General features: G+C 35.6%; 1 protein-coding gene across 2 annotated transcripts in view; it reads left to right on the forward strand.

The window, feature by feature from the left end:
• The first annotated feature begins 4,797 nt into the window (after positions 1 to 4,797).
• polr3a (polymerase (RNA) III (DNA directed) polypeptide A) overlaps positions 4,798 to 12,500 on the forward strand; it is a 26,278-nt gene continuing 18,575 nt past the window's right edge. For both annotated transcript variants that reach the window (XM_043231223.1, XM_043231224.1), the window contains exons 1-13: positions 4,798 to 4,987; positions 5,128 to 5,263; positions 5,359 to 5,496; positions 6,393 to 6,564; positions 6,634 to 6,788; positions 6,870 to 7,109; positions 8,707 to 8,869; positions 9,003 to 9,139; positions 9,827 to 9,930; positions 10,109 to 10,250; positions 11,143 to 11,283; positions 11,371 to 11,440; positions 11,554 to 11,681. In XM_043231223.1, the coding sequence (XP_043087158.1) occupies positions 4,944 to 4,987; positions 5,128 to 5,263; positions 5,359 to 5,496; positions 6,393 to 6,564; positions 6,634 to 6,788; positions 6,870 to 7,109; positions 8,707 to 8,869; positions 9,003 to 9,139; positions 9,827 to 9,930; positions 10,109 to 10,250; positions 11,143 to 11,283; positions 11,371 to 11,440; positions 11,554 to 11,681 (1,770 nt within the window). In that variant the 5' untranslated portion in view covers positions 4,798 to 4,943. The remainder of the gene's footprint in view (positions 4,988 to 5,127; positions 5,264 to 5,358; positions 5,497 to 6,392; positions 6,565 to 6,633; positions 6,789 to 6,869; positions 7,110 to 8,706; positions 8,870 to 9,002; positions 9,140 to 9,826; positions 9,931 to 10,108; positions 10,251 to 11,142; positions 11,284 to 11,370; positions 11,441 to 11,553; positions 11,682 to 12,500) is intronic.

Below are 12,500 nucleotides of genomic sequence, written 5' to 3' on the forward strand. Positions count from 1 at the left end.
TTTACATTTCTACATAGTTTTTATTCAAATTTATATACATTTTAGTTAAGTTAGTACATCAAGTTTTTATATACTTTGTAAATTTTCTATTGATTTTTTTTTTTGCATACTGCGTGCATGCAACATTTACATCATAGTTTATAAACAATAATAAAAAAACATCCTACTCTAATTTAAAACCTTTTAAAGAATAGTAAAGTAAAGGTGCTGTATTTAATCTAGTACATTTTTATTCTATTTATACAGAACTTCACTCACTGTACATTATAATTTGTGTATCTTTAGGTGTGTACACTACTGCTACTTTAATGTGATTAACTATAATCGTATATTGAAATAAATTAAAGTGAAATAATTGAATTTAGCTGTTTAGTGACGCATCCCAGCTGAATCTCACATCAGCACAGTAAAGCTTCAGGACACTCAACTAAAGCTTAAATGCTAACATATGTTACTGACTCTTCACACACTGACCTTAATCTGCCGGAGAGGATTGGTGTCCTTCAGTATCAACATTACCAAAGCACCTACCTAAAACACATACACAGGCTACAGGTGTCTGGGTCATGTCTCATGATACAGCTGAATGCATGCAAAAAATAAATAATAATACATACATATAATATATATATATATAACATTTAGGTTTTTTTGGTCACTTAAAAGCATAAAAATTCATTTGAAAAAGCTAAATAATTCATTCTTATTTGCTATCCTCAATTTCAGCTACTTTATATTATATATTTCAATACTAAATATTTTTTAATATATATTGTATCATTAAAAAAATCTGTTTTGTTCACTTTATATTAAAAATAAGCTTTTACTATGCGTATTATGTCAAAGCAGCTTTGCCTTTAACGTGTCGCCGTCATGTGAACAATGCAATCTGCATAATAACATATCATTTCTAATATGGTGCTGCTGAAGTATTCGCAGGGGAAGACGACAAAATATTGATTAGGATTGAAGCGTTACAGTAAAGCCTTGAGCAGGATGTGTGCGCTGCTGTTTGGAAACCTCATTAGTTCCTTTACATGACATGCACACAATCAGAGTCACAGTAACGGTCAGTGCTCTCATGATAAAAGCCTTTTTATAACCCTCCTGTCCTCTGACACACACTGCCTTTCATATTCCTGACCTCTCCTTCAACCCAGAGTGTCCATTACTGACTCGCATGTTATCCTGTCCACACATCCCCCACATACGATGCCATTATGCACACGCTTACGACACACACACTTTATTTATTCATCACAAAACTACATCCGAGCAAAGATCCAGCCCAAAAGACATGCGAGGCTTTCGAACTTCAGCACAACCAGAGCAACATTCGCTGCAGTAAAAACTACAATAACCAGTCTCGTGTGCAGTTTAAACGGCATTTACAGTAAATCATTACACGATTATAGCGGATAAAAGCACATTAATGAGACTCGGCATCCTGTAAGTCGGCCGTTAACTTAACTAAAGCTTCCTTTATCTCAACAGATGCCATAAACAAACTACAGATGAATAAATCATTGCACGTTCGCTGACATAGAGACCGAGATTGAATTATTCCACCCTGGAAACATCTCTTGGTCTCTCCGCTGGATCCCATTAGCTAGCTAGTCTACATCATTCAGCTATTAACACTGCTGTAATACAGAGACGGAGCTTTTCCTGGACATTTTAAAAGGTTTTTAAAAGCCTGTGCATGTGAATTGTTGCAGTCAGACTGAATATGAAACGTGAAATCACACTGCATGGAAATCCACTGTCCAGCTGCAAAACAGAGATTATTACTGAAGCTCTGCGGTGGGTTTAGGGCGTAAGAATACACTGCCTACACACAAAATCTTTACCCAGCGTCTACACTTCAGGCCCACCGGACACACACTTCAGATCTGCAAAACCATACGCTGATGCCAAGCCTTTGACTCAGTTTTCAATTTCATTAAACACTTTTTGAAAAACACTATCATTTTGTGTGTAACGCAAATTTCTGAAATTTTCCCCAGCTCAAAATGTTTTCTGAAGAAAGATAAATATGTATATGATTACAGGAGGATAAAAATGACTTGAGAAAGATGGCAGCATCAAAATGTTATTTGCACATAGAAATTAACAGGATTTTTAGTAAAATATGTTGACTTTAGCAATCTTTGTTGCATTATGTGCCAATGAAGACCATTCGTGTTTTTCTCCAAAGTTTGCATGCTTGTAAACCAAGAAGTATTAAATATATCTTAATGCCCTTTTAGATGTTGGGTCTTAGCTAACTTTCCTTTTAGTACCCTTATTTTTAAGACCTTACATGGTTAGGTTATAGCTCATAAATTGTAAAAAAAAAATGCAATTGATTCTTTTTTTTTTTTTTATTTAAAGAACAATGTCTGAAGAAGAAATAATGTTAAAATTAGAGTTTTTTTCCCATTTGGAATCGTAACTTTTAACCCGCTGCATGGTTTAATCTCAGAGATATCGAGATCTCACAGCAGCTCGATGTCCAAAATTAGGATTTCGGAGATTCAAAAAAGCAAACATTCGCTTTGCAAATGTGTTTTTGTGTTTCTCTAGTCATCACTATTGACGATGCAAATCAGCAAATAATAACAGCAACCAAAAGATTAATATTGTACAGTGTGAGACGTCAGATTAGGAATGACCAGGATTAACTGTTAACTCTATAGTATACTATGAACCCTGTGAAATGTAAAATAAGATTACCCAGGATTCCAGTACTTTTAATCTTGTACAGAAACGTACAGAGCAGCTCACGAAAGAAGAGATTTAGGTTTTCTATAACTATGTATATAACATATCGTTGGCTTACACTTATTGCTTGCTTTTGAGGTGTTTTGATGTTTGCATTTTGGAGTTTTGTGCGTGCAAATTTTTGTGTGAAGTTTTGAATAAAAAAAGAGGAAAGGTTTTGAAAACGTTTGCAAGGGGTTGAACGAACTGCAAATGCTCCGTGAGGGGATTCATAGAAATTACTTTAAAATATTGTATATTTTTACTGTAATTAACAGTAAGAATTTTTACGTTATTTAAAAATATACAGCAGCATAAACGCTGACTATCTCGACTGTTATAATCAGTTAGTTTTAGTTAGGGTCAGTACCTTATGCTAGCTGCTGCTGTAAACAAACGCTAATCAAACATCGCCACCTACCGGCGGACCGGAAATTAAATCACTATCACGAGAAATGTTTACTAAATACTTACTGGAGCTAGAGCAGATGTGTGAGGCAGAATGTAAACAAGCAGACTTTTACACAGTGATTATGATGTACCTTTGTTTTGTGCCGTACTCTTGAAAGATGGCGTGCAGCTCGTTACCACAGAGGAACAGTGAGCGCGAAGGGTCTGGAAAGCGACCTGTGAAGGTAAAGACCAAGCAGACGCCGCTCGTTCGGGTTACTGTAAGCGGAAGGAGGGAATATACACCCGTTTTGGGCGATAAAGTAGTATTTCCGGTGTATTTGGTACCCTTCTCGAGCTTCTGAGGAAAGCTTTCAGTAACGTCGGCTCGTGCAGCGGTTGAGCGTTAACCGTTACTTTGGCGGCAAACTGAAATTTCAAATTCCCCACCTCCAACCGCCGCTAATCCGGAGCCACAGAAAAACTACACTGCAAAACATTTAAATTTGTGATTTATTTCATACGTTACTCAGGTATGTTTTCATTTCTCCTACATTTCCCATGATCCCTTGGACTTTTTATACTTTTGCTTCAGTCATAAAATGAGCCAGACACTAAGTGAGATTAAATAAATATTGCGTAAATATAACTAAACCGAACGCGCCCCTCCCGGAAACGCGCACGTTATTAACGAAATATAAGTGAAATATGAACGTAGCCTGGAGCGCATGTGGGCATTTTCAGCAAGTAACAACGTATTAAACGTCTTCGAGACATTGTTCTGGACGTTTGACGTCTTGAAGGTTTGAGATGAAAGCTCTTTTAGCATCCTCTGCGGCCTTCAGGAGCTCATTACAAACAGAGGTCGTGCACGCAGATCAGACCCTTGAATAAATTAGTAATATTGCTAATTAACACATGCTTGGCATTCCTGTGATCATAAGTCTCATTGAAAGTAATTATTGAAGGTATTTCAGTCATAATCAGTATGGTGTGGCTTGAGAGATATATATATATATATATATATATATATATATATATATATATATATATATATATATATATAAATACATACATACATACATATATGTGTGTGTGTGTGTGTGTGTTTGTGTGTGTACTGGCACTGTATTCTAATATTTGACACTAAAAGGATTTATTTATTAATATTGATGTATGTACGGTGAAATATATATATATATATATATATATTATATATATATATATATATTATTTATATACACTAGAAGGATTTATTTATTATTATTGATGTATGTATATTATTATGTATATATATATATATATATATATATATATATATATATATATATATATATATATACATACATACATACATACATACATACACACACATATTATTTTATTTTTTAAGCATTTCTACCCGTTCCAATCACTGTATTAATAAGAAAACGGCGACATCTGCTGGTTCCTTCTAAAAATAACGCCATTTTACTGCGGATAACGACTGTAATACCATAAAAAATACATGCAACTACACTTCAAAATGTACATAATTCACATTCATTTCCACGAAACGTTAACGTTAATGCTTGTTTTTTGGTTTAATTCCCGGTTTAACGGAGCTCCTCCCCGTCGGCAGGTGGCGCTGAGCGCGGGCGAGGCGTCGTGACGCGCGTGCTGTTCACGAGAGACGCTCACTGACGTCAAAGCGGTGCTGCATGTGGTAGACGGATCAAGTCTTCTCAAAACTCTGCAGTTAGCCAGTACATAACTGTATTAACACTTATATCGCCGTGTTCCCGCGCTGACTGCGTGAACGCGCCGCAGTCATGGTGAAGGAGCAGTTTAGAGAGACGGATGTGGCCAAAAAGATGTAAGTTGGAGGCTTCCACGCAGGATAAACATGTTTCATCAGAACTTGACACACAAATAGGCTAGCTGACTGACTGAGCGTGTGTGTATATATGGCTGTGTTGATCTCTGTATTGATGTCTGTTTATCTTGCTTTATTAGAAGCCACATCTGTTTTGGCATGAAGTCAGCAAAGCAGATGAGACAGCAGGCTCATATTCAGGTGGTCAGCAAGAACCTTTACAGCCAAGACACCAGCCACACGCCGCTGCAGTATGGAGTCCTGGACCACCGCATGGTAGCCAAGCAAATATAAATCCTACAGGCATAATAAAACCGAAAAAAGACTCGTTAAGTGAATAAAAAAGGCTTGATCATCTTTGTGGTGTTTAGGGTACTAGTGAGAAGGACAGACCATGTGAAACCTGTGGGAAGAACCTGGCCGACTGTCTCGGGCACTACGGGTATCTGGACCTGGAGCTGCCCTGCTTTCACGTCGGATACTTTAAAGCCATTATCGGGATCCTGCAGGCAAGTGCAGAATGTGTCACGAACGGTGCTTTGAATCAGATTCGCTTTAGGGTTCAGTGTAGCATTTATATCGAAATATGGCCCATATCGTTGTTTTATAGTATGCTATGGTACTTCTAATTTATATGTTTATATTTGTAATATTAGCATTTATATTATGTTACCTATTTTATCAACATACAGTAATACAAATGTAATGTGTGAAGATTTTTTTAAATAACCGGAAATGTATGTATGTGTGTGTGTGTGTGTATATATATATATATATATATATATATATATATATATATATATATATATATATATATATATAGATATATATAGTATATAGTTATATTTAATTATATATTATGTACATGTGATGTAATAAAATATAAGTCCTAATTTTCTTTTATGTCGAAAAATTAACACGTTTCCAGAATTGTAAGAGTTTATTTTCACTGTGTACACAACTCCTGAAATGTAGTTTTTTTTTTCTTTAGTAAGTTGTATTTTGGTGTTTTATACTTTTTAATACTTTTTTATACATATAACATTACCCAAGCAAGTTATAGCATTTATTAAAATATTGTTCTAAGCAATTTCCAGTGAAAAACAAGTCTATTTACTTGACTAACAATATAGATTATATGTAATTTAGGGATATATGTTGTCTATAAAATCGGACCATAATTTTTAAAATCAAATTATTACATATATTATGATTTAAACTGAACTATTTTATATCATAGAAATTATAGGAAATAAATACAAGTTTATAAAAATGCAAATATATTTTTTCTTACACTATTATATGTTTCCGTCATGATATATTTTGTCTTAAATTCTTTAAGTATAGTTGTTGGGTCGTTTTATGTTACTGACTTAATTATATTTGTATATTTTTGTTCATTCAGATGATCTGTAAGACATGTTCTCACATCCTTCTGACCAAAGAGGAAAAGCTTCAGTTTCTGGATTACCTGCGTAGGCCTGGACTGCCGTATCTGCAGAAGCGTGGCCTAAAGAAGAAGATCTCTGACAAATGCAGGAAGAAGACCACGTGTGTGCATTGCAACTCGTTCAATGGTAAAACAGCGGTCGGATGAATACCACGTGTGGCGATAAGTTAGTAATAAATGACTTGTGTCTCTTTAGGCCCTGTGAAGAAATGTGGCTTGCTGAAGATCATTCATGAGAAGTACAAGACCACGAAGAAGGTCATCGATCCCATGGTGTCCGATTTCCTCCAGTCGTTTGATATCGCCATCGAGCACAATAAAGAAGTGGAGTCGCTGCTGACCAGAGCGCAGGTGACTATCCACCAATCAGAGCACTGCAATTTCACTCGCCCGTATCTGATGTAACTTAAGGTTTGTGAATTTTCCGTCCAGGAAAACCTCAATCCTCTGGTCTCGTTGAATCTCTTCCGGAGGATTCCGAACGAGGACGTTCCTCTTCTGCTGATGAATCCAGAGTCTGGGAAACCCGCTGACCTCATCCTGACGCGCCTGTTAGTGCCGCCCCTCTGCATCCGGCCCTCCGTCGTCAGCGACCTCAAATCGGGCACTAACGAGGATGATCTGACCATGAAGTTAACGGAAATCATCTTCCTCAATGACGTCATCAAGAAGGTACGGTGCGCAGGTCACATGATCAGCTTTGCGATGCCAAACAGCAGAGGAAGTTCAACAATCCAGCTTGCAACTCAGAATGAAGTTGTTCACGACTGTAAAGTGACGCAATTATTGATCAGACTTGCTGTTGAGGTTGTGAGGTTGCGTGCGTGAAAACAAACACAAAATTAGCATGAGTGAGCTCTCTGAAAAAGCCCTGAAAGACACAAAACAGAGCACTTCGGCAGAAAACAAGGATGAAAGAGCGGTACATAGAGGAAAAGCACTGGAATTTATGTCTTATGTCCTTGTTAAATCGATTCTGTCTAGTGCAACCATCACTTTTGGCTGATAGAGTATAGAAATAATACTTACAGTTCATAAAGGTCATATATTGTTATATATTATTTTTAATTATATTTTGTAATTCTATAACACTGTTTCCACTTTCTTTTCTCCCTAAATGGGTTGGGACACGTTTATCGTTAGTAAAGTAACAATATAGATAATATTATAATAAATGGCTATAACTTGCTTGGAGAATGTAACGTATAAAATATTATTTAGAAGTATAAAACACCCAGATACAACTTTCTGAAGAAAAAAAATCTACTTTTTGTTTGTGCACATAGTAAAAACTATTCTTACAATTCTGGAATTTTTTTTTTTTTTTTAATGGAAAATTGGGACTTTAAATTAGCTAGACTGAACGTTTATAATGATTAGTGGCGCTTGATACCGACTGCTAGAATATATCTGAAAACAAAGAAAAGTGCCTAAAAATGGTCTAGGTCTTTAAGGGTTAAAGATCTGTAAGTTTCTTTGGATTAAAGTAATTAAATGATTCAGATAAGTTAAGTGGTAAGTGAATATTCAACACAGTTAAAAACATAATTACATTTTACACCTAATGCTATTAAATCCTGGTGTCATTTTTGTTGTGAAATACTGAGCAGATAACAACACGTTTTATCAAGTTGCACTTTGAAAACAAGAAACTAAGGAATTTGCCTTGTCATTGTATGCAAATATTTGACCGCTTGGCCAATCAGGAGGTTATTAACCCTGTAAAGCCTGACAGATTACATAATAGTCAGAAAACGGCTAAATTCTTATTTATATATTGACTCAAAATGAGCAAAAAGTTGATGCTGATATTTATTTGGACAAAAGTAGTGTAATTCTGATGCTTGTTACTCTATATCTCCAATAATATGTCTTAGTAAGAGGAGATTGAAATGATCAAAGCTGTAATGCAATGCAATCCAATCCGGTGCAAAAGAAATAAATGTTCCTCTGGTGAAGAATCAAGTAAAGCCGAGCTGCTTCAGCCTAGGAAATATTACTGCGGTCATTCTGATGTTTGCTGAAAAAAATCAGTAAAGGCTGAAGCTTTGTACAGTTTCTACAAAAAGAGCTTTAACTGGATGGAAAACTAAACTATCAATCAGACGGCAGAAGCAAGCGATGTAGTGCAAAGTTTTGTTCTTGTTGATCATTTAGAGGCCTTAGAAGTTTGCATGTTTAATGATTCAGTAGTTTTAACGGTTCATTTGTTTCTTGCTGTATGCATGCGAGTAAGTTGAGGTGTAACCATCTTTGTGTTCACCCACAGCACCGCATGTCAGGAGCCAAAACGCAGATGATCATGGAGGACTGGGACTTCCTGCAGCTCCAGTGCGCTCTCTACATCAACAGCGAGCTGTCGGGAATCCCGCTCAATATGGCACCCAAGAAATGGACCCGCGGCTTTGTGCAGAGGCTCAAGGGAAAACAGGGTACGACCTGCTGAGAGCCGAACCGCCAGCCATTCCCATGAGTCTCTGCGGAAATGGCAGCGTTATATTGGGCTGTTTGACGTGAGATGCCTCCAGGACCGATACGTCACATCAGTTGTTATGCTGTTTTCAGGGCGCTTTCGTGGGAACCTGTCTGGAAAGAGAGTGGATTTCTCAGGCAGAACGGTCATCTCTCCCGATCCGAACCTGAGGATCGACGAGGTTGCCGTACCGGTCCACGTCGCCAAAATCCTCACCTACCCAGAGAAGGTCAGAGAGCAGCGTTACTGCTCAAACATGCTGTGGATCTCCACAACGTCTTATTCATGCTAGTCAAACAAAATAATGAATTATAAAATAATAATCAAATCTGTACTATTTATTTTATTTTTTTCCTTTTCATTAAATTAAATGTAAATAAGAAAACAGCATGACTAGATAATTGAGCTCACGAATCATATAGTTTGACACCATTTATTAAAAGTTCAACCAAAACTACATTCATAGATTTAAATTTCCAATATGCATTTTTATAAAAAAAATTAAATTATATAATGTTTTAAATGAAAACAGCTCATGTACAGATGAATTTATTAAACTTGATTATTTATTTTTATTTATTATATTATTTTACCAAATTATTTATTAATTTTAGTGATTTTTATTTTTAAAAAATATTTTTTTTATTTTGAGTCGTTAATGGCCTAATTAAATTGTAATTAGTTACAGATACTGTGTTTAATTTATAAAACGTCACTTTAGTTTATTTAATTTAAACTATCAATTCCTTATTCTAATAATAGGCTGATAATACAATTTTTATTCTCAGAAGATTTGTTTTAATTTCTTTGAATGGCTTAAAACACCAACCCTTTAAATACTACTTTTAAAATGTAATCAAATGTAAATTTAACAGTTGTTTCTTTCTGCTGTAATGAAGCTGGTGTTTTCTCTCAGGTGAATAAAGCCAACATTGAGCTGATGAGGAAGCTGGTGCGTAACGGTCCTGATGTTCATCCAGGAGCTAATTTCATTCAGCAGAGACACATGCAGATGAAGAGGTCAAATACACTCCCTTTTTAACCACAAATGAAAATTCTGTCATCATTTATTCTCCCTCGGAAACCAGTTTTACTTCATCATCATTATTATTATTTATTATTATTATGTGGAACACGAAAGCAGATGTTTAGCTGAATGCTACTAATTTTTTTTTTTGTTCTTGGTCGCGTTTTTCAGGTTTTTGAAATACGGTAATCGAGAGAAGATGGCTCAGGAGCTGAAGTACGGCGACGTGGTCGAGAGACACATGATTGATGGGGACATCGTCCTCTTCAACCGACAGCCGTCTCTGCACAAACTCAGTATCATGGCTCATATCGTGAGTAATTTCTCCTTTGCTCGGCAAAATTGGAGTCTTTCTTTCTATGTGGATGAAAATATGGAATTTGTCCAGATGAAATAAAGTAAGTTTAAATCTGTCTTTATCTATGGACCAAAATTGATCTTTGAATGAATTGAAAGTCCATCCAACATTTTGATAAATGCATTCACTTTATTACATATTATTTCACTAAGCCTGTTGGCCATGTCTTCATTATTTAGCAAATAATTTTTACAGCCATCGCTTAAATGTTTACATTTCAACAGATTGTAGTAGAAACTAGGGTTATCGTAATAAGCAGACTAAATGTGAAACCATTAAAGAAACCGGTTTTGTTACTTTAATTATAATAATTGTTAATCGAAGTAAAATAAGATATTAGAAAAATTTTATTATAACATTTGAGGAAGCATTGTTAAACTTGCATTTAAAAGGAGTAAAAGTAAAACTGAGATATAAATAATAAAAATTATACAGGCTTAGAAAAGAAACTAATAAAAATGACAAAAATAAAATGACTTTCGATGAAATGAAAATAAAAATTAAATTGGAAAATACACATTAAAATACAAATATATATATAGTGGAAACTTTAATAGTATCTTAATTCTAAAGTAAACAGTTCTGTTAAAAATCTGATACAACAACTGCCTTTATAATTTTTTTTTTTTTTTGATGATTTACATCAAAAATTCTCTGTGCTTTACAATTGTAGTTGAGAAATAGTCTTCCTTTATAAAAATGTATCATGTACTGTACCTAAATCCAGACATATTGAAATCAAAATGAATCAAAAGTTATTAAATCACACTGAACTGGTGTCAATAAACAGCCTTTGAGTCTTCTCAGAACGGCCCTTTTTATAGAATTCTCCTGAATTCTGTTCCAGGCGCGTGTGAAACCTCATCGCACGTTTCGTTTTAACGAATGCGTTTGCACGCCGTACAACGCTGACTTTGACGGAGACGAGATGAACCTTCACCTGCCGCAGACGGAGGAGGCCAAAGCCGAAGCGCTCGTGCTCATGGGGGTGAGAGAGAGAGAAACCGTATCGATCAGAGCTTCCGAAAAGCGTCTGACGATGAAATAAACCCCTCTTCCTGTGCTCCTCTCACAGACGAAGGCTAACCTGGTCACTCCACGAAACGGCGAGCCGCTGATCGCGGCCATTCAGGACTTCCTGACAGGTGAGCGCTGGGTTTCCTGCCGAGCCAATCGTATTTCAGCGTCTGACGCTCTCCGCGTCGCCTGTAGACGGCACCGTTGGGCTGCTGATGCTCAGCTGTGTTTTCTGTGACAGGCGCGTATCTGCTCACGCTCAAAGACACGTTCTTCGACCGGACCAAAACCTGTCAGATCGTGGCTTCCATCCTGGTGGGAAAAGACGAGAAAATCAAGATCTCCCTCCCGCCTCCTGCTATTCTGAAGGTGATGAACCTCTCTCGCTCGCTCCGTCCGTCGTAAAGGATGAATTGATGCTCTATGGGTGGAAAATGACAAAATTGCAGCTCTGGGTTTTCCGGTGCTGATTCTCTCCTCATAAAGACTGTCTGGAGTGGTTTTAGACAAAAGAAAAGTTCTTTATTGGAGAGACAATTTTCAGTTTAAATTGCTTCTGTCTTTGGAGGTTATTTGATGCCCATCTCTTTTTTTGGTTTGCTCTGAGAAAGAACTGTATGAACATATATATATATATATATATATATATATATATATATATATATATATATATATATATATATATATATATTTTTTTTTTTTTTTCAGTTATCCATGTTTTTCTGCTATCCATGTTAGATTACAGGAAGTGACAAGCAATCAAAGCATTTTTTCCCCCAACCTTAATCAAACACATTTTAGTGTTTTTAATAGTTTTTGTTTTTATTAGATAAAATATCAAATCATTTTTTATTTGTTTCTGCATTTTTACTTATTTAGTATTTTTAATTTAATATGTTTATTACAATAACACAGCGACATTTTAATCCGTATTCAGAAGTCCTAAATTCAAAGGTGGCAAAATACGTCTAGCCATCATTTAAAATATCCAATAAAACATTTGTTTTTCATTATTTATGGGCAGAAAAAGTAATTAAGAAATACAAACCTACGTTTGGGCTCACTTGTTACTTTCAAAGAGTAAGAAAAATGACAATTATCATTAATAATGATGATAATAATAATATTATTATACATTTTTATGTTTTTCATGTTTTATATTTTGTAATGTCTATATTAATAAATGTA

The sequence above is a fragment of the Puntigrus tetrazona genome, unplaced genomic scaffold (genome assembly GCF_018831695.1).
Source record: "Puntigrus tetrazona isolate hp1 unplaced genomic scaffold, ASM1883169v1 S000000283, whole genome shotgun sequence".
Classification (NCBI taxonomy): Eukaryota; Metazoa; Chordata; class Actinopteri; order Cypriniformes; family Cyprinidae; genus Puntigrus; species Puntigrus tetrazona.